Source organism: Pollicipes pollicipes, unplaced genomic scaffold (genome assembly GCF_011947565.3).
Source record: "Pollicipes pollicipes isolate AB1234 unplaced genomic scaffold, Ppol_2.1 Scaffold_4881;HRSCAF=5763_pilon_pilon_pilon, whole genome shotgun sequence".
In the NCBI taxonomy this organism is placed as follows: Eukaryota; Metazoa; Arthropoda; class Thecostraca; order Pollicipedomorpha; family Pollicipedidae; genus Pollicipes; species Pollicipes pollicipes.
This window is the reverse complement of record NW_023596576.1, coordinates 52,390,480-52,412,687: the sequence shown is the minus strand read 5'-3', so window position 1 is coordinate 52,412,687 and position 22,208 is coordinate 52,390,480. Positions and strand designations below refer to the sequence as shown.

Genomic DNA, 22,208 nt, shown 5'->3' with positions numbered 1-22,208 from the left:
GCCGACATGGGCCTATATGTGGTCAGACTTTGCTAGTACCGCACAACCGGGTCCGTGCCGGTTTCGGTCTGAGGATCCACTTCCCATCCAACTACAAAGCCGGGGCCAGTTATTTACACTGGCCGGGGCCCCTGTATCTGTCGGGGGCACGCAGTGCCTAACAGGGGCTTTTGTGTTCGCAAGGGCCCGGGACCGACCAAGGGCATTGTTCGCTAACGCCCGAAGAGTGGTCAGGCGACCCGCCGAAACCAACGATCAAAGGCCCAGTTGCAGGCCAGAAAAACCCGAAGGCTTATAAAGTCATATAAAGAATCGCGGCATTTAGGGTCATGACATGAAATAATAGTCGATGTCCTGCTACATCGTTCGAAAACCCCCTGCGGCAATGCGGATCCTGAAGAAGAACAATGAGACAACGAGACAAATGCAATACATCCGCGGGGTCTCTAACATCTCTGAAGAACCCAAATGAAAATAAGGAAGAGGCTTCTGAGTTATACGCGTTTAGAAAGAGTCCACTGGGCCATTGTAAAATGACGAGCGCGGGTGTTTTGTTTTATGCGATCGCTTAACGCATAATTTCTTCAGTTGATAAACTAAGAAATTTTGCTAGAATTTATGTCGCGGTAGTTGGCAGCTTCTGTACCAGCTATAGAAGTGGAGATGGAAAAAATACCGATGAAAAGCATGCCCTGATTAGCAAATGGGCTATGTGGGCGGTTTGGGGCCTTTCACCATCAGAGAGCCCTTTTTCAACCTTGTGCTCCCCCTTCCGAAGGCTCTGGCTACGCACCTGCTCCCAACTTTGGGAAAATAGGCCAAATCCGGGAGAAATCCATTTGTTGGCAGCTCCTGGGTGGGGGAGCGCGGGGGAGGGAATGGCATCGGTTTCCACCCCTTAGCCCCCAGCTCATTTCGCGAGACTACGCCGATTTTATGAGATTCATGAGTTTTTCCAGGGATTCTTGTTTTGCATTAATAACAATTTGACCTAGAGCACAAAAGTGCGTTTTCTGAAATGGGGATATAGCATAAGGCATCCGACGGTCAGGAACAGGCCCGCAGCGAGCCAGAGTCCCTTTTAGTGACGTCATGGAGAGGCCCGTGTGGAAACACAAATCACTTGGTGACTTCCTGTTGTATACATGGCCTTGCGATAGGCGGGCGCGGGTAGGGGGCGGAGCAGGATAATTGTCGTCAGGACATGGCATAAACAGGTGAAGTGACGTGTCCGGAATACCCACGGAAATCTGGATTAGCTATCGATGTGAGTTATGTATGATTCGCATATTACCTTCAGTTTTGTTTAAACAAGGTGTGTACTTAGGCCCGCGTTGTCCACCAAGGCCCAGGCACCACGAGGGTGCGGAACTTCGGCACGTTCCTGCTGGAGCGTGTTTTTTACTGAATATTGTGCAGTTGAGCTTGATATTCATGCCTTCGGGTTATTTGGGAACTAAAACTCTGTTAACCAATATGATTAGAGCCGCCATGTGCACAAATTTTGTGTGTAGTTTTCAGTGTTCCACACTTTCTCTACCCTATCCTAACATTTCCTAAAAAGTAGAGTTTAGCCTCAAAATTAACAAAAGTTTGCTAATTTATTCAGAATCTGACATTGATCAATTTCGTAGCAAGGCACACTGGCCACCATCAGAGAGATCAGCAGCAATATACCACCCTGTGGGTCTGAAGTGCCGATATGCTGTGAGCGATGTCTAGTTCCATTGGTCATTCTTTTGATACCACACCCGCTGTGATATGTGATGATACCTGCCCCCAAAATTCACCAAGAATTTATTGTCTCAGAATTGGCCTACTTTCTCTTTAAGTGTGAGGGGGAGGCTGCAGCTCAAGTTGGGGGACTCAATGCTGCAAGGCTGCAGCTCAAACTCCACCTCCCCCGACTGAATATGAACAACACCCCTGATGCACATGCATGTGCATAATGTTCACCCAATGTAGTTTCAGCATAGATATGTTTATATTACATGCTATTGCATATTTCAGACTAGATACAGTTGTACATATTGCATGATATAATTGCACAACTATGCATACATGACCAGTGGCCTCTTGCTCTGTGAAGGGTTCATGTGAATCTTAGAAATTATTTTGATGCATTTGAGTGCATGTTTTGGCTCCATATGACCCATTCTGTTTAAAGGGTTACCCAGTGTCACGCAACATCCATGTCAAGTATGCTTATTGGTTCGTTGAGTATATTGTTGGCACTAACAAATTAACTGGCCCACTGTTGTGTGTTCATGATGACTGATATCTGTCTACTGTGTCTCAGGCTGGCCGACGACAACGACTCAGCCATGTCAGACAGCCTGCCGGCACTGCAGGGCCAGCGCAGTGCGGCACGGCGCGGCGGCCGGCTGGGCTTCTTCTCCAGCCGCGGATCGCCGTGGTCGACCGAGCCCAGTGAGCAACTCCAGACGCGTCGCTCGAGTGACTCGAACCTGCGCCGCACGTCGCCGCAGCCGGTGCCGGCCGACTCTGGCGAGGGCCGCAGCTACGTCGGCGTGCTGCGGCGCATCAGCTCGATCCTGTCCGGCGGTCCGCAGGCGGGCGAAGGCGAGCTGAAGCAACACTGGCTGCCAGACTCGGTCAGCCGCGAGTGCTACGACTGCGGCGACAAGTTCACTACGTTCCGGCGCCGTCACCACTGCCGCATCTGCGGCCAGATCTTCTGCTCGCGCTGCTGTAATCAGGTGATTCCGGGCAAGGTGATGGGCTACAGCGGTGACCTGCGCGTCTGCACCTACTGTTCCAAAGTGGTGATGACGTACGTGCAGAACATCACGTCGGGCGCGGACGCCGACGAGCTGGTCGACCTGAAGTCGGTATTGGAGAAGGTGCATGCTCATCTGGAGACGGCCAACCAGCTGAGCTTCGAGCGCTCCAACTCACTGCCACGCCTCAGCAAACCACAGCGGAAGAAGTACAGCTTAGGCATGCAGGACAGCGGCATCCGTGAGCTAGAGGAATCTCAGGAGAGCATTGCGGACCCGCAGGAGGAGGAGCAGGACCTGACGTATCTATCCACGCTTGTGCACATGATAATCAACCCCATCCATGGCGTAGGGCTGGGTAACCATCGGCACCGGCTCAAGAGCTATAGTGCTTCCCTGGTCGGCTCAGAGCTGGTTGACTGGATGGTCTCGCAGCGCAAGGTGACGAAGCGCACGCAAGCGGTGGCCATCGGCCAGCGGCTGGTGGACATGAAGCTGCTGACCTGCGTCAGCCACAGCACGAGCGCGTTCCGTGACGACTACTGCCTGTACCGGCCGTCCGAGGTGGCCATGCGGCGGCCAGCGCTCTCGGAGCCGGACGAGCCGGACATCGAGGAGCCGCACTGGCTCTCACAGATCGAGCTGAAGGAGAGCTGCAGCGGCGGCGTGGCCACCGATGAGCCGGCCGGCGCCCCGCTGGCCCAGTCCGGCTCTCTGTACGACATTGAGTTGGATGTGGCCGCCAGCGTGGTGTCCATCTCGCGCGCGCAACTGCTGCGCCAGCTGACGCCGACCGAGCCGCTGGCGCCGGCGACGCGCGGCCTGGCCGAGCCGCCCGGCCAGTACCTGGAGTCGGCGGCGGCCGAGGCTGACCCGCGTCGACCGCAGGCCGACCAGCGCTGCACGGCTGCCTTCGAGGCGCTCGAGTCCAGCCTGCTCAGCCAGCTGCTCGACTCAGCCGGTCTGCCAGCCAAGTGGTACGAGCCGATCCTGGACATGTCACGCCAGATCAGCCGACTCGTGAAGCCGGACGTGCGGCACGAGTGCGACGAGCTCGACGTGCGCCAGTTCGTCAAGATCAAGCGCATTCCTGGCGGCAAGCCGTCCGACTCATCCATTGTGCAGGGCGTCGTCTGTCGCAAGAACATAGTGCACAACGACATGCCGTCGCAGCTGACCAACCCGCAGATCCTACTGCTGAACTGCCCCGTCTCTTACCAGCGCTACCAGGAGCGCATGGTGTCGCTGGAGCCCATGCTTATGCAGGAGCACGAAGTGCTACGCAACATCACCAATTTGCTCATCTCCTTCTCGCCGGACCTGATCGTGGTCGAGAAACACGTGGAGAGTATCGCGCGCCAGATGTTGCTGAAGGCCGGGGTCACGCTGGTCACCAATGTGAAGCGGCAGGTGCTGGCGCGGATTGCGCGCTGCACTCAGGCCGACGTGATGGGCTTCCTGGATGCGCAGCTGTCGCAGCCGGCACTGGGAATCTGTCACTCGTTCTACACCAAGCAGTTCACCATGGAGGGTGGCCACAAGAACACGCTCATGTTCTTTGAGGGATGTCCGAGTCACCTGGGCTGCACGGTGCTGCTACGCGGCGGCCACATGAACCAGCTGCGGCGCGTCAAACATGTGTTGCGATTCATGGTGTCTGTGCAGTACAACTGGCTACTACAAAAGAGCTATCTGCGAGACCTTGTGGCCATACCGCCGCCGTTCGGTAACCACGTGATTCTGGACCGGGCTGAGACGAACGACATCGCTCTGGTGGGGCAGGCGGTGCCGGACGGCCGACACGGCAGCCCAGCGGAGGCGGGCGACAGGTCACGGTCGGAAAGTGTGCAGTCGGAGGCATCCGTAGAGCGCGGAGCCAAGTGCGCGGATGAACGGCTGCGGTCTCCCCGCCGGCCTGGCGAGGTGGTGACCGACCGCAGTGATCCGCTGCACAGTCTGCCGACTGGTGAGGGCGAGGCGTCCATCATCCAGCCGCCTCGACTCCGCGTCGAGTCGCTGCCCGACCGTAACAAGTTTCGTAAGCTGCTGGGCGACACCATTGTGTGCTGCACGCCCTACGCCAAGGTGTCAATGCCGTACCTGGAGACAGAGGAGGGTAAGCATAGCAGCCTGCGACGCTTTTTCACCGCCAACTTGTACTGGACCGTCGAGTTCGACAAGGCGGAGAAAGCGCGGCGCGCCCACGTGAAGAAGGCCCAGATTGAGACGCGGGCTGAGCCGCTCCTGTTACAGGCGCACGAGTTTGTGTCGCACACCTTCACGCGTGGGGTTGAGTTCGATGAGACGCAGGCCCTGCTGGCCGACTTCCGCGGGCGTGGATCCCGCTGCCCGAAGGTGGAGCCGGCCGAGGTGCGGCCGGTCGAGGCGGCACACGACCGCCTGGAGGACTGGGTGGTACCGCGCGACGCGCTCAGCCCCATCAACCACCAGAAGATCGCGTTCCAGACATACACATACGCCAAGCTGCCGAGCGGCGTGGCGGTAGGCTGTTGTGACCCGCACATCATGGTCATCATGTTCAACGGCGACAGCGACACCACGCTCGGCTCGTTCCTGGAGACGGAGTGCTTCACGCCGGCGTTCAAGTGTTTGAAGAAGGAGTGCGTCGTTCCGCAGGAGGGTCACGTGCAGCGCTTCCTGCACGACAACAGCTGCGTCTCGATGTTCGTGCAGTCGCTGGCTGAGTCTTGCCCGGAAAAGAAAACCTGGATGTGGACGTGGTGCCGCCAGTGTGACCGCGGCACCGCCGCCCGGCCCATGACCGAGGATACATGGACGCTCTCCTTCGGCAAGTTCCTAGAGACGTTTTTCCTGTGCGAGCAGTACTCGTCGCTGGATGGCTGCGAGCACAGCCTGTTCCGTGACCGTGCGCACTACTTTGCGCTCGGCAACAAAGTGGCCGTGTTCAGCCACACACCGATCCAACTGAACGACATCGTGCTGCCGCAGTTCGACATCGCCGTGGAACTGGGCTCGCTGACGCAGCTGCGGCTCACGGAGGAGCTGCACGTGCTCTCCGAGGGTGTCCAGCTCTTCAGCAACATTGTGGAGCGGCTGCTGTCGATGCGCGCCGCCTGCAGCGACGTCAAGGTGTGCGAGGTGCTGCGTGCTTCGCAGGAGGAGGTGGCTGAGGAGAAGCTGGCTTTCCGCGCGCTGCTGACCACCATCGAGACGATGCTGGCGCCGCTGGTGGGTGAGGCCGAAACGGCCGACCGCCGGCTCGACGAGACCCAAGTCTTCGCCGCCACAGACCGCGCCGTGCAGGCCAAGCGCATGATCGCCGACACCGTGCACAAGTGGAACGGCCGCCTGCTGGAGCTGGCCAAGTCCATCAAAGCGGTGCCCCGACCGAAGGCGGAGGAGTCCGGCAGCGACGCCGATAAGCCTCCGAGGAAATACTCGGCAGATCAGAAGTCAGCTGACAGCAGTCCACTGGGGAAACGGCTGTCAGGCGAACAGAAGCTGACGCTTGAGCAGCGGCAGAAAGAGGCGGGGGAGCTTGAGACGAGTGGCGCGGAGGACGCCGCCGACAAACCGTCGTCGAGCAAGGTTAAGTCGATCACAGCTGGTGGCATCAAGGCACTCAAGTCGCTGGCCTGGTCGAGCACCGAGCTGGGTGAGCGTCTGTCGTCGCCGTTGCCGGCCAACGAGCATCATCGCCTGCCTCCAACCGTGCCGCCCTCGTTCATCTCGGGGGACGACATGGGCTCCATCATCTCGTACTGCATGTTGACTTCCGAGTACAGCCGGCGGCTGGCCGAAATTCGCTTGCAGCTGGAGCAGTGCGACGGTCCCGCTGACGAGGCGGAGCGGGCCGGCTCACGCGGCGCCCAGCGCCTCAATGACTCTGTGTCAGTAGCTGCCACCGAGACCAGCACCGGCTCGGAGCGCACAGAGCGCGGTGAGAAGTACCTGGCTCAGTACCACATCGATATCAACATGTCGGACGACAACGCCAACTTCTACTGCCAGGTACTGCTGGCCGAACACTTCCGCCGACTACGTCAGGCCATGTTCTCGGCCGGCGAGGAGCGATTCGTCCGGTGCCTGATGCACTGCAAGCCCTGGAACGCCAAGGGCGGCAAGTCCGGCTCCACGTTTCACAAATCCTCCGACGACCGATTCGTCATCAAAACCATCTCCAAGATTGAGAAGGACCACTTCGTGCGGTTCGGTATCAAGTACATTGAGTACATCCTCGACAGCCTCACCGCGGGACGGCCGAGCGTGCTGGCCAAGATCCTCGGCGTGTTCCTGGTGGGCTACAAGAACAACATCACCGGCTCGGCCAAGAAGTCGTACGTGATTGTGATGGAGAACCTGCTGTATGGTCGCCAGGTCAGCCAGAAGTTCGACCTGAAGGGCTCGCTGCGCAACCGGTTGGCTGACACAAAAGACAAGTCGGAGGTGGTGTTGCTCGACCAGAACATGGTGACCCTGCTGAGCGAGAACCCGCTGTATGTGCGGCCGCACGCCAAGCGCATCCTGATGGAGGCGATCTCTCGCGACACCTTCTTCCTGCAGACGTGCCAGGTGATGGACTACTCGCTGCTGGTCGGCATGGACGATGCGCAGCGCTGTCTGGTGGTCGGCATCATTGACTATCTGCGGTCCTACACCTACGACAAGGCGGTGGAGACCTACATTAAGTCGTACAACATCCTGCTGGGGGATGGCAACAACCGACCGACCGTGCTCGACCCAGTGCGCTACAAGACCCGCTTCGCCGACATGATGAACAAGTACTTCACGGACGTACCGGACCGCTGGCTGGGGTTCGCCCAGGGCATGGGGTTCCTATGCTGACCTTGCTCTAGCGGCACTGCTTTTCACGATTGTGCACCATGGCTTGCGATCGAAGATTTGTTACGCTAGTCGCGGCCGGCAAAACGCGATGTACCGTAGTCTGGTCGGGTCGTCACATGGAGTAAGGACTCGGCTCATATAAGCACCGATGTGTGCTCACGCGCTGCGTCTTTCCTCAGGGCATCGTATTAGGTCACTCTCTTGTTTATTGTATGACTGTGTGTTTTTGTCCGGAGGCGCGGGAAAATGGTACGTGTGGTCCATTCCAGTCCGGCTAGACCGGCTTGTGTATCGCCCGTTATCCTGCAACACATACCATAGTACCAAAGTTCGGGGGGGGGGGGGGGCTGTCGACGCCTGTGAATGCTACCGAAGCGATATTGTTGGTTAACCATTTTGGCTGTGAATGTGAAGTGTCAGCACTGTGTAGCGACTGGAGGCACTTTAAAACATCCAGAGCCTATAGCTTCCAATGGTATGTCGACCGAAATCACAGCATCCAGCGTCCGTAACGTCCAACAATATTCCGACGTGCCGCGATAGAAGAAAATCACAGACAAACGAGCTCGCAGCATCCAACATCAGAATAGTTCAAGTTTCTTGCACTGTCTACCCATCACGCTAGCGTCGTCATTCGTAAGTCGATGGAGAAGATAGTGAACATCCGACTCGCATTGTTTTTACGCCAGCATAACATTATCAATAACGCGCAGTGCGGTTTTAGACAGAATCGTAGCACGATAAACCACCTACACTCGGCCAGCGGCATTTCTCTCCGTATCGAGATGCGGGCGCTGCATATGCCACATCCACCATGGTTTCTGATTTTGCTGGCTGAAATAAGGGAACATACGTTGGTACCAGAGTGATCCGCTTGGAGGGGATGGAGCATGTGTAGTACGAGGGACTCGTGATAACTTGCACGAACAGATCCAATATTGGAGATGGTGCCGGCTGTGCGTTAGTGGGTGGAAGCCCTCAGTGTTGGCGCCACGGATAAGGAGTTTGGGCAGGGGCGGGATTTGAAGAGGGGCCACTCACAGGCGGCCTCCTGGGCAGAGTTACATTCAAGGGGGGGGGGGGGGGAGCACGGAGGGCGTTTGCGTACCATTATCAAAGTATTGAATGCATCGCACCTTAGTAAATCGATGTCGATGACGAAATAATCCAGAATAGAGGCCTCCCGATTTTCCGGCTATGCATCACAGTGACCTGAAACAGAAACTCCTGATGCATAGAGGTTTCCTGGTCCGGATGAGGGTGCTTTTCATTCACAAAGCGGGCTTCCGGATGCAGACATAAAGACATCAGGCCAATGAAGAGCCACAAGGGCCGATCGAGGTCAACCTACCCCTGGTTCCGCACCCATCCTTGACACTAACCTGACCCGGCCTGACCACCTGACCTGTCTAAATTTGGCTATAAATGAGGTCCTTAAGCCGATAGAACTTGTCCAAACGATTTTTAAACGTTGCTAGGGAAGCGATTCCTACAACTCCGTTTGGCAGACCATTCCGATGATTCACAGCTCTCTAGCTGGATGGCACCTCTCTTTTCATAGCTCTACTCCTACCTTGAAGCTAATTGAAACTGGCCTCCTCTAAGTTCCGGTCTTAGCCAAGCGGGCCCGTCCAAAAACAGGGCAATCTGATCCGCAACCACTGCCATCTGGAGCATGAAAACAGGTTCCAGAGCTGAGATCGGCTGAATATTGTGTACCTCCTAGCACAGAACAGGGCCTCTTGGATTATAACGAAGGCCGCCCGGGCCAAGCTCTTCTACATGTTAAACGTTGGATTGCGTTGATCTGGGTTAGAGATAATATTACGCTTTGTTGTATCTCCATTCCTAGTCATGCCGACGTCCTCGGAGGAGAGCTTGCGGACTCTGCCGCAAAACGCGCTCCCTGTGCAACACGTACATGCGCTTTGCTTCTTTCAGCCTGCAATTTTTACCCAGCCATCTCGCCGTGTATACAACGCAAGTGGCAGATCTAGTGGAATAGGCAAACGGGTAGCAAGCTTAGATAATATATCCTAAATGGGGTCTATGGTGTTCCAGTTTCCTTAAGGCGAGGCGTGACGAAGCTGTGCTCTGCAGATTGCGTATTAGATACACTTCCGAAACGGAGAGGTACCTACTGTGTGGCCAATGACAGACATCGATGCTCACGGTGCCCTGCGTACGCACCTCAACGTGCACCACGTTTTTCGGTCATATGTACATTCCGCTCGCAAGTTTTCGCGTCGCTGGACGAAATGCTGCGTCGCCTACATTACGCGACATCTTCGGAGACGACGCTGGCATGATTGCCGGTGGCCAGCTATTTAAGTTTTTGCAGACATCGGATTCTGTACTTAATAAAAGCGTTAATAATTACATGGAGTGTTCCCCATTTGTATAGGGCTCTGAAGTGATGCCGCCATTTTGAAACTCTTGCAATGCGGTGCACAGCCATGCACCTTAATATTGCAAGTCGATGCACCTTCCCCGTTTGAACTAGAGACCCAGGCGAACGACTAGTTAAGCATGCCACAATTAAAACCGCTCGACGCAAACCACTGCTCCCATCAGATAAGCGTCGGCGAGCGGATTCCACCAGCTGCTTTGGGACAGCTGCACGACGGTTTACTTGATCTGCGCCCTGTCTGCGTGGGTGACCTCAGAGCGGGGTCCGCCAGCTGCGCTCAGCGTCGCCGCTGCCCGTCACCTCTCCTCCCTCCAGTGGGGCCAGCTCGTGCGGCAGAGCCCACGCACGCTCAGGTCCCGCTGTGGGTGGCTGTTCCACTCGGTCCAGCTCTGAGGACGGGTCCTCTTCCTCTTCTCGAGCGCTCATCCAGCGTGATGGATCATGATGCATGTGGTGTACGTGAACGAATCGGATCCGATCGTGGACTCGGGCACAGGTAGCACAGGCGCGATACAGGTTCGTGTTGTACGAGGCCAGTACGTGTGGTATGACGCGAGTACGCGGATCCTTACGGGACATCATCGCGTCCGGTAGCCACGTCAGTCAGTTGTCACTGCGATGATTTCGCACGGGGACAGGCTGACCTGCACAGGTGCGGGGACAGCGTAGGTGTTAGCGAAAAACACTGACAGCTTAAGGCTTTTTGGTAACGGACGACTGTGCCAAGATACTTATGCTTGCGCTCGGGAATTTCGGTCTTACAGGAATTGGTACCTTTATGGAAACCGTGACTTGTCAGTCTCCGACCTGGTCGGAAAAGGCATTCCAACCCAGCAATCCCAATAAAAAGTCACAGCTTGCCAAGCCCTACCAGGTATAACCGAGACCCGCGAACTAACCGTTCGAAAATATATCCTGCTCCTGGACATTTTCAACCTACGTTCGCAATGCGAGTGGGAAAACACTTGAGCCAGGCAGCCGCGGGATGTACACATACCAGAATGATCACCCGCCCGTACTCGACACGTCCCACGCTCGGAAGATGCCTGCCGTTCAACGGCCAGGAGCGGGTCACGTCCCGATCATTCCGACAGCCGTTAAAACGGTCATCATAACTGCACCACATTTATGGAGGGCGATAGGAGCAATCTTCGGGTACCGCCCTGATGGCGCATGTCGTCCGCGCGCCCCTCATGCCTTCCAAGCGTTTGAGAAAATGCGAACATTTGCATGCACAGTATATGACCAAAATACAGTTCATCCACTGGGCTGATGTCTTTGACACGCATGCACTGCATGCGCTTGACACGCATGCTTATCAATAGCACAGATGAAAGCCGCGGAATCATCAAGCCAGCAACCCAAGAACACTGCACCCTTTGCAGAGTTCCAAGTGCCGCCGACAGCATCACAATCTTGTCGCTGTGCGTAATATTGCTTGCCTGACTGCAACAATAAGGCAGATCCCTCCCGCAGTGCGCCCCTTCGGCAGCGCAAGCCGTCCTGTACACGCGCGCTACTTGGCGCCTGGCCTCAGGCTGAGGTAGATCCTACTGCAGCGGAGGGCGGCGGCCGTCTCCTGCATGAACGAAGTGACGTAGCTGTCGCGCTCGGAGCGCTTGGGGTCGAACACCACCACCAGTATGATGCAGGGGCTGATCTGCAGGTGGAAGACGGACTGGGCCGCGTGCGCGCCCAGCAGGGCGTACGTCGGCCGGCCGCTGGTCACGTCCCGCCTCGGGTCGAACAGCGACGTTGTCAGGTCCAGCCACAGCGAGGTCTGTGCCTCGCCCTTCTGCAACAGGCCGGCGCGCCGCGTCACCGCAAGCCGCGCCCGCTGAGACCACACGCCACACACCTGTATGATGCTAGGTTGACCCCCGTGACATGCTTGTTTAGTTTACTGTTTAGCTGCTCACGTCCCCTCTGGCCACTGATGGGTGATCTGGCTACTGATCACGTCCGCTAAAGCTGACATTTCGGCTTATCAAGCATTTGTCACACTTTGAACAATGATCTGACATGTATTTCTACCAATTTCACAATTAACCAAAGCATACTTCCGCCGATTCCAGCCAACTTTATCACTCTTTCCATACAAAACCTTCACATGGACATTTCGGCCGTTACTGATGTGTGCACCACGAAGGCGCATGATTTTTTGCTTAACTCAAGCGTCTGTTGCCATTTTAACAAAGGCCTTATATTGTGAACCCAACATCATCCAACCCAAACCACACAAATATTATACAACCAAAGCCACAAATTTGTGTTTTCACACTGGGATGCACGGCCCCTCCCATCTCCGTCACAAACTTTCCAAACATTTTTTCGCGTCGAGGTCATGCGGAAATCTGAGTACAATCGTCAATTCAACAGCGCCGTCTTAAACAGTAAGGTTCCGTCAAACTACTCGGACTGCAGTTAGGGCATCTATGACAATTAGGGAGCTTCCCAAGGGGCTCCATGACAAATGTCCATGAGTTCATAGTGGGTCATGCCCCAATGGATCCATGAGTCTTTTTTTAACGTGCCAAGATTTTCTTGGGCGATTTAGACCCCCTTGCCCCCCAAAACTTCACTGTAGTCCTGCATTTCAGTCTGGGGCAAAACGGATCAAAGCCACCAGGCGCGTCCACGTAGCATGGCATGCAACCTCCTTCAAAGTCAATCAGGGGGAACATTTATGTGCAAGCGAGGACCGAGTGCCCAAAGGGTCGTGACGTCACAGAGGTCTCTGAGCGCCCAAAAAGGTCCAGAGCGACCCGTGGGCTCCTGGGCACCCGCAGGGCCCACAGCAGCCAGGACTTCCTCTTGAGCGGTGAGAGGGGTCTCTGAGGAACAAGAGCCCTGAGCAGCCAGCAAGACTTCCAATATCCAGAGGGCCGTGATACCGTTGTAGAGCTACATGGCTCTGGCGACCGAACGGACCGGTGAGCGGACAGCGGACCCTCAACAGCCACACGAGCACTTAGGTGTTCAGAGGGGCCCTGAACAGCCAAAGGTTCCCATTGGTGACCGGAGGGGCACTGGGCAGCTGGTGAAGCCGGTGAGCAGCCAGGCGGAAACGCCACCGACCAGATGGCTTTTCTCAATGTTCAGATGGCCCCTCAGTGGCTACACGGGCCATGAACAGCTAAAACGGCTCATGGACGTCCAGACGGGCACTGGACATCCAGAAGGTCCCGGAGGTCAACGTATCTACCCCTAAACGGCCAAACGCCAATGAGTAGCTTCCGATGTCCCGTTAGTGTCCACGAGGGACTAGGCCAGAGGGCTGCGAGGCGACCAAGGTGCCCCCGCTTACAAGGAGGGACTCACTTTACGGTCAGAAGAAGGCCAGCATGGTCACATGGGCCCCTAAGCAGCCAGAGGCGACTAATGATACTGGCTCAATTTCTTTGTGGTGAAAAGGCACTCCTTGGTTCTCTAGCTTTTTACTGCAGCAATTTTTATTCATGCCGTGCGAGCCAAAAAGAACCCTCTCAAGCGACCACTTGACCTCCCTGAATCCCACTGCAGACCCCAGACCCTCGGGACCGAAGCATCGTTTTACGCTTGCCAGGGCCCGGGGTTCTGAGCTCCTCCGACCTCCGACTCCCCATAACATCCAGTCATGCTTATAAAGGTGCAACGCTCTGCTATTCCTCATACCCAACAAGGAAGCAACCGACCCAGCTTTCCAACGTAGCCCTACTTGTCATGCGATCGAGAGTGGCACCAACGCTGCCCTGTTTAACTCAGAGCTCGGCAGTCTGACCGCCAAACTTATAAAAACACACACGCACACGCGCGCGCGCGCGCGCGCACACACACACACACGACACACACGCACACCCACCACACCACACACACCACACCACACGCACACACACACACACCACACACCACACACACACACACACACACACACACACAACAACATTATATATATATATAATATATATATATAATATACACACTCACCACACATCACTCACCTTCTCACTCCTCACACACTCTTCACAACTCACCTCCACACTCATCTATATATATATATCTATCTCTCTCTCTCTCTATCTATCTCTATATTTATATTCATCTTGTGTGTGTGGTGCGTATCTGCGTGCGTGCTGTGTGCGTGCGTCTGGTGTGTTGTGTGTGTGTGGTGTGTGTGTGTCTGTGTGTGTATGGTCTGTACTGCATGCGTGTGTATGTATGTATGTATGTATGTATGCATGTATGTATGTATGTATGCATGTAACGGGGTGGAACAATACCGTGTCTTCAGAGCCGGGGTGGCCCTGGCGGAATGTCCCATCCCCCGCCGCCCCCGGCCCGCCGGCCGGCGCGGTCGCGGCCGCCGTACCGCGCAGCAGACGATGGCCGTGTACGGGTCGGTCTGGAGTGCGGTCGGTGGACTCCGCTCCTCCGGGTGGCGGTAGCCGAGGCCGCCGCAGCCGCCGCCCTCCCTGCTGTCGTAGACGAGCGCCACCAGCGCCGCGTCGCACTTGCGCTGGAAGCTCTGCAGCCTGCGTCACACACGGGGCGGTCAGGGCTGGACACTCTGCAGCCTGCGTCACACGCGGGGCGGTCAGGGCTGGAAACTCTGCAGCCTGCGTCACGCGCGGGGCGATCAGGACTGGAAGCTCTGCAGCTTGCGTCGCACGCGGGGCGGTCAGGGAAGGCGAGCAGCACAGCGGTGGGCCTTTACGGGCAGCCAGGCTGGGTCGGAGTAGCGGCAGATTCACAAGTGCCTGGCGTGGTGGTTAGACGAGTGGCGAACTCACTCGTATCAGTCCTCGCCAGTCAAACGAAGACAAATCTTCTAGGTACAAAGCTTCCATCCGTCCAGTATCTCGCTCAAACCTTTTCACTAACACTCACTTCACATAGCAGCATTCACACATACAACCAGCACCAGTAACAGTCTAGTTCTCCACTGAAACTGCGAATCTCTCTTGGCAACAGACGACCGGCTTTATATAATGATTACCACGGATAACGATCACGACTGCGCGGCACCCAAATAATATGACACGACGTGACAATCGAACGATAAAAACGCTTACCTCATTGTAACAGAAAGGTGACTCATCGGCCTATACACTCAGAGAGGAGGTCGCCTCGCGATTTCGGAAAGTGGTTGAGGTTTTGCCACCTTGTTAGTCACTGAGAATGACTCTTCCACGGGAAGTATCGAACCGTATTACCGCTGACAGCCCATCATTGGAATGAGCACATTCTTGCCCTAACGCCGGGTAAACAAGACACGAGGAGTGTTCCTCCCAGAAGTGTCAGATAAGCCAAACGCCGTTGTTTTTTCTTTTGGGGGGAGGGGGCGGGGGTGATTCTCGACGTCTTTCAATAGCTCAGTTGTTCATAATTCAACAATGTGATGAGGCACGGTCTGGGCGGAATGGCCCTTACTGACGTCAATGACGGCCAGCCATATTATGGGCACGTGGTAGCTGGCGACCGGTTACTGTTCATGCCAATGGGGCTCAACGACACACACAGCTGCTGAGGCTATATGGAATCGCCTGCCTTTTCGCTCTGGCAGGAAGGGCGGGCACCACGGGAATCAAACCCCGTCCGCTGGTTTTTGAGGCGCGCAGCTGAGCCACTACATTAACGGTTTCCGCTATTGACATGGGTACGGCGATTGGTCACCAGATGTTGCTGTACCACGAGGTGGACTGCTGTCACAGAAATTACGACACTTCCTGCAGCGCTCACAGCAGCTTCTGACAACGCGTAACCAAAATAAGGGAGGTTATATATGTAAAAACCATCGCTGAATTGACAACGATGCAGGATGTACCGACAATGTGGTGTCCAGGTGACACAAAATTTTCTCCTGACGCCAACCATGACACGAAATGTCATCCCACTAAAAAGGTGACTGCCCGCTAAGGAACTCCTAGCCCGGTGAGACGGCAACTGAACTCCCTGACCCTGCCACTAGGTCTGCACGCAGTTCCCGGCCTCGGGAGCTGGCTGGGACCGGTTCGCGAGCATCGCCAGAGGGGGTGGGATGTCCAGGGCCCGGTCTGTCCCACCTCGCGAAGTGATCGGCGGCGGTGCGGGCGCAGAGTGCCTTGAACTCGGAGGCCTGAGCCCTGCCGGCTGAGCACGTCACGGAAGTAGAGGGAGAACGTGGCGACCAGCGCGGCGCGCAGCCGCTGGAACCACTGGATCAACTCCGGCTCCTGGCTGGCGCGCAGAAACAGCAGCCGACGCGTCTGCGGCCGGGAAAGGTCGTCAGGGCGAGAAGGGAGGAGCGCAGGCCGGCCCCGGCACGCGCGGACGTGGGGCCACACGTCAGTTCCAGTGGGAGAGAGCGGAGCCACAGGTCAGCCTGGGATGGAGGTGACGGGTGTATCCGATTCAGCGCCAGAACGGGACCCGACGCCACATGTGAGCTCCGGAGTGAGGGGATCAGAGTCATAGGTCAACTCCGGAAGGACAGGACGGGAGTCCCCGGGTCAACTCAGGAGGGACAGGACGGGGCTATACATCAGCTCCAGAGGGAGGGACGGGAGTCCACAGGTCAACACTGGAGGGGCGGGACGGGGCCACACATCAGCTCCAGAGGGAGGGACGGGAGTCTCCAGGTCAACACTGGAGGGGCGGGAGGGGCCACACATCAGCTCCAGAGGGAGGGACGGGAGTCTCCAGGTCAACACTGGAGGGGCGGGACGGGGCCACACATCAGCTCCAGAGGGAGGGACGGGAGTCTCCAGGTCAACCACGTAGGGCAGAGATGGGACCGACATGTCGGCTAGCACTGTTCGGTAATTACTCAAGAAAACCTGGGGGGTGGGGGCACGGTTAAATTCACCCTCCTCCCCCCCCCCTCCACCCCAGCACGTGGTAGAACACGTCTCTGACCGGATGCAATGCTGCTAGGGCAAGGCGATTCAGTGAAATGTTGGCATATGGGAGGCGCTATATAACACAGTGGAATGCATTTTAAGGCCAATAGAGGAACACCCGCCGGCAGTTGATTGCATGCTGTGTCGGCATGCATCACATTTCAATATGACGTTGTAAAGTGTGCTTCACCCCTCCTCACGGCTATGAGAACGTTATGTCTGGATACAAACACCCATCCTTTGAAACGGCAGGACGAGGGCTACACCCTGTAGACGGACCCGAGTTCGGCTCGTCGTGACCATGTGCATGTCACGCGACAAAACGCGGCGCGTGCCTCGCCGGGCGCGGACCGGTTACCTCGCGTGACTGAACGCACGCCGAGAATTGGCCGAGGTGAATGTGAGCGTCGTTCAGGTGCATGAGAGAGGGCAGAAACTGCCAACTCTCCAGCTGCTCTTGGGCCTTCAGCAGTGATAGCAGCGACCTCACTTCATAGCTGTGGGGGACGATACGACGCATGAGGAACAGCAGACGTCGGACGTCTGCAATGTCGCAGCGATAACTGTGCAAAGGGCCGTTCAACGTCATATTGTATTATCCATGACAAAAGCTCTGCATACATATGTGCCCATGAAGGATGTGGAAGTATTTAAGCAAGGTCCCAAAACAGTTGTTTAGGGCAGGCCTAAGTTACCTGAAGACGGCCTTCAGAGGAGTCAAGTTTGGGTGGTTGAAGGTCGCGTCGTGATCCTCCGCAAAATCTTGCAGCTGCTCGACGAGCTCCGAGACGCTGCGCACCTTGCCAGAGCCCACCAGCCACAGCTTCTCATAGCTGGACGCGACGTCAAGGTTTGGAACCAATGAAGATCGAATCTTATGAATCTTGTGACGTCTACGCGTCACACCGGTACGAGTGGTCTATGCCAGCTGTGCAAAGTTTTACGAGGGCCGTTACCGCGAAGGCTGCTATTTCCGGACTGCTATCATTTCCCGGTACCGGTCAACTGTGTCAGATGCGCATGCGCTTATTACGTTGTCAATCAGTACAAAGCAAAAGGGTACAAACACAAATACGTCCCCTTCTCGCCCAGCATGTTATCAAATCAAGAGGTGACACAGGTCATAACGGCGGTCAACGATGGCACAGGGCAGACGACAGTGATTTACCGGCAAGGATGGAGAGCTTCCACCATGAGAGGTTATGTCTTGCCTGCCATTTAGCATTTTACAATACAAGTCTGCCACGACAGACCCATCACTACCGTTTACCAATGCACAAAACCTTTCCAAACTTCGGACCAACTGATGATGCTGGTCCGCCAACCAAAGATGCTGGTCAGTACCTATGCCACGATACGAGCTGGGCGTTGAGTCCCTTTCAGCGCCACTCCAACATAGAATGCAAGCACATTCCATCATAGAAATGCAAATCGAGTTGCTTGATGACACATGCCCAATTCATGAGCCCTGCCAGAGCTGCCAAGGATACAACTCGAGCAGTGCAAGTCGGCCCTGGACGAAGCGCAGCAGCTGGCTATAGGTTCGTGCCAGGCAGGCGTCTAACGGGCTGTCTGAGAGGCCGTCCATCGTGCGCTGGTACTCAAGTGAAACGGCTTCATAGCAGACACGTGCAGAGCTCTGTATGGACCAAACAGTCAGGTCAATGCCATGGAATAACTCAGGGTTTGGTCATGGCTGGAAGGTCAACTTTTCACCAGGGCATTACAAGTACATGGCTGGGACATCACGGCATAACCAATAGCCTTTTAGATGACATTGTATGAAAGGAATGAGCCCACCTGATCATTTACATGGCCATCTTGGACAGAAAAGTTGGTCAAACCATTACATTTCACCAAATAAGAAAGCTTACTGCCTTACTTAGCAATTACTTGAAAAGCATCTAAGAGGTATTTCAAATACTAATTACCATAAAAATATCCAGCTGTTAAGACTCAGGCTGATTAACATTAAGACATTGTTCAATACTTAATGTTTTACTAACATACATCTTTTCGAAGGAAGCTCTTGTGGGTTAGAAACATAAGTCCCATGTACTGCTTCTCTGCTATGGAGAGTTGCATCAATCCATTCACCAACCCGCTCCAAGATGTCATTGAGCTGAGCCTTGTGGCCTCTCTCTCCTTCTCCTGAAATGATTTTAGGAACATTGTAAAGCTATCTTATTCACATCACATACAAATGCCTAGTTGCCTTCTGACCAACACGCAGCAAAGCTCAATGTCCTATTTATTGAAAGGACTGCAGGATTAAAACTGAGAGTCTAACATGTAAAAAATACTAAGACATCAAAATGTTTTCATTATCATGCTGACATTTGGAAAGCATGGCAGCCTTTTAAATTGTACTACAAACTTATCTTGTACTCACCAGTACTTCCTTTGCTTTGTCAAATAAAAAGCCTCCAATCAGGGTGGATATGTTATCCAGCAGGTCATGAACTTCCTGCAAGCTCATAGCTGATGCAGCACCGTGTACGTCTATATGGTGTTTGTGAGTATGTCAAGTGGCACTGCCTTTATATCGTCACGCATACGAGTTGGGACATGGGGCTAGCCTGTTGATGGAGCATAGTGATAGCGTAAGAAGAGGGGAAGGCGAACAGAGCAATGTTACCCTGACATATGGTTGTAAGGTTTGCAAACACGGATTGTGACACAGATTGGGGGGTGAAACCGCAACCGAGGCACTGACTGCAACAATCATCCCAAACACAAACTCACAACATACAAACATCATGATGCGCCACATTTGTCTGACAAGCGCTACAAGTGAGGAAGGAGCAAAGTGATTAGTTATTCTTACTATATTTCTGAGTTATTGGTACAAAATTAGCGTGTCGTGCACTACCCATGCTTTGATACTATTTCATTCATCTTTGTGTATTTTTAGTCAGTTTGTACTATTTCTGGTGGTACGAATGTTACGAGGTATGGGATAACGCTTTGGCTGCGCCATTCTTAGTATTATTTTGTGCTAATATTGCACTATATTTAATCACTACCAAGCAAGGATGCATAATCCTATTAGGTTGGGGGGAGAGGAATCGTTAATTCATTGCAGAAGTCAGCATCGCAGTCACATCCTGATTGGCGAGGGCTTACAGTAATCTCATGACGCATTTTCAGTTACCCAAGGGCCATTGTAAAAGTCAAGACCCATGTTAGAAGCCAAATATTTTTCCATTTTCAAAAAGGGAGCGCAACGCAGGTTGTCATGCCCCTTTTATGAGGGCCTGCGCATTGGTGCGTTGGTCATATTAGCGCTCAGGTGGCCGAATAGTTAAAACGTCAGGTCACATGTATGCACGCCCTCCCCCCACCCCCAACGCAAGGGCCCAGTTTCTTACGTACGTGGGAGTCCTACGCTTTAACGTTCTAACCATTTGGTCATTTAAACCGCGTTCAAAAAAGCCATGATGTATATGTATATATATATATATATATATATATATATATATATATGCGTGTGTGTGTGTGTGTGTGTGTGTGTGTGTGTGTGTGTGTGTGTGTGTGTGTGTGTGTGTGTGTGTGTGTGTGTGTGTGTGTGTTTATAGACATATATGTCTATATTACATGCCTTTAAAGCTAATATGCGTATCTAAAGCAGCCACATATGGAGACCTGGCAGTTTGCATCAACTTTTGGAAAGCGCACAACATGTGCATATCGCAATCCGTTTGCATGCGTATTCTCGACGCATCGAAATTTAATTGGCGAACAGATGCATGTCAGTTCATGTAAAACAAAACATAGGTACTCCTCTACACACCATTTGAGACAATGGGACTAAACCTTTCCCCAAATACGCTTAAGCAGATGCCGTCCTATTGGAAATATCTACCCCAATCGTTTCAATAAATACGCATTGCGAGCCTGCTGTACTCCTCAGATACATTGTTCCAGGCTCCTCCGCTTTTGCAAGGAAAGTGACCCATTCCCGATTCAGGTCAAACGCGTGACAAACGAAACAAACGAAACGTCATCTCAATACCACGTTCAGTTCAGGTTGATTGTAGCAGCGCTACTGCTTGAGCTGGCCCTTGATTGACCACGCGATTATACTTTCGTATGTACACACGATGCTCAATGAGCTCGCCCACGCTCAGCCAGTCTAACTACCTGCGGAGTCCAGATGACATTGACGATGATCGTACGTTTTAGGGTTCGCTATTACAGGCCAAAAATACTTTCAAACGCATTGCTCGTGCAGCGTCCGCTGCGCCTGCAACAGTGAAGTAGTATAGCACATTCGGCAACACTGATAAGTGCAGTGTTTGACGCAGATGGTTTATTGGAAAAATGCAAAGATGCAAGTCACTGCTGGTATCTCCATGCATTTCCTCACAACTTCGTAAAGCTGTAATTTCCAAGGCAGGGTTTTGCAACAAAAGAACACAAAGTTTACTGTTAGGCACCAAGTGACTTCATGGAATGAACCACCGGCGCTGTTAATTTCACTATGGTCTATTGAACTCTTCGTGAGGCAACAACACTCAGGGACTTTGCCAGATTTTGGGGCTTCCGCGGAAATAGGTATTCATAACTCCGTGAACGTAGATTGTAGACAGAGATGGAATTAATATGGTATCCTGACATTGCAAACCACATCCGTCCGGAAATGTGCAACCGTCATTCGGAATTGAATTATATTTCAGATCATCCAGAATCGTCATTCAGAAGTGAATAAGATTTCAGATATTTTAGAATTATCAATAACAATGAATACCATTTCAGGCACTCAAGATTTCCATTCAGAAGTAAACTTGTGGTTTTCTTTGTAAAACACACGCGCTCGCTAGTTGTACAAGCAAAACCACGGCGCCGGCGTTGCAGTCTCCGGGGGCCGCACGGACCCATACCTGGCTAAAACTAGGCATGGCCAACGGGCGAGTGAAAACGATGACGCACCTGAACGAACTACTTTTGGATACTTTAAGTCATCAATAAATGTTTTAGAAGGCATTCCTGGCAAACTGTTATTGAAAATTGGTGGCGAGACCGGAAAAGTAAACGGACATCTCTATTTTTGGTGTTGCTGTAACCGCTAAGCTCTTCAGAGGCCAGCCGGAAAAAATGTGCGTAGTGAAATATACGTCCCAGTATAATTTTTGAACGATACGAATTGATTTTGAAAGACCATCCGAGAGATTATTTCAAAACGTTTGTTCTCGTGCGCCGGGCGCCCGATACCTGGTGTTATCTGCAGCGGCCAACGCCTCTCGGCTTGATGGAAACCGCAACTCCGGACCATCGGTGTTCTTGCTCCTAAGACTGCGATCGCGCAGGCCCAGAACTGTTTCATGTGTTTTTTCAACAGTTGTTACTGCGAAAACATTTACATCTTGAGGC

At 53.9% G+C, this 22,208-nt stretch overlaps 2 protein-coding genes across 2 annotated transcripts; one reads left to right on the top strand and one right to left on the bottom strand.

The window, feature by feature from the left end:
• The first annotated feature begins 1,171 nt into the window (after nucleotides 1-1,171).
• On the top strand, nucleotides 1,172-8,577 carry fab1 (1-phosphatidylinositol 3-phosphate 5-kinase fab1). Its single transcript, XM_037224216.1, has 2 exons — nucleotides 1,172-1,267; nucleotides 2,300-8,577. Coding segments are annotated over exons 1-2 (5,271 nt in total). The 5' UTR covers nucleotides 1,172-1,265; the 3' UTR covers nucleotides 7,569-8,577.
• A 2,631-nt stretch (nucleotides 8,578-11,208) lies between these two features.
• Nucleotides 11,209-18,423, bottom strand: LOC119100585 (KICSTOR complex protein C12orf66 homolog). The gene is made up of 5 exons (XM_037223665.1): nucleotides 18,326-18,423; nucleotides 17,531-17,668; nucleotides 16,020-16,154; nucleotides 14,327-14,489; nucleotides 11,209-11,773 (listed from the first exon to the last, which is right to left on the bottom strand). The coding sequence occupies exons 1-5, from the start codon at nucleotides 18,421-18,423 to the stop codon at nucleotides 11,495-11,497; spliced, it is 813 nt and encodes a 270-aa protein (XP_037079560.1). The 3' UTR covers nucleotides 11,209-11,494.
• Nucleotides 18,424-22,208: the final 3,785 nt, after the last annotated feature.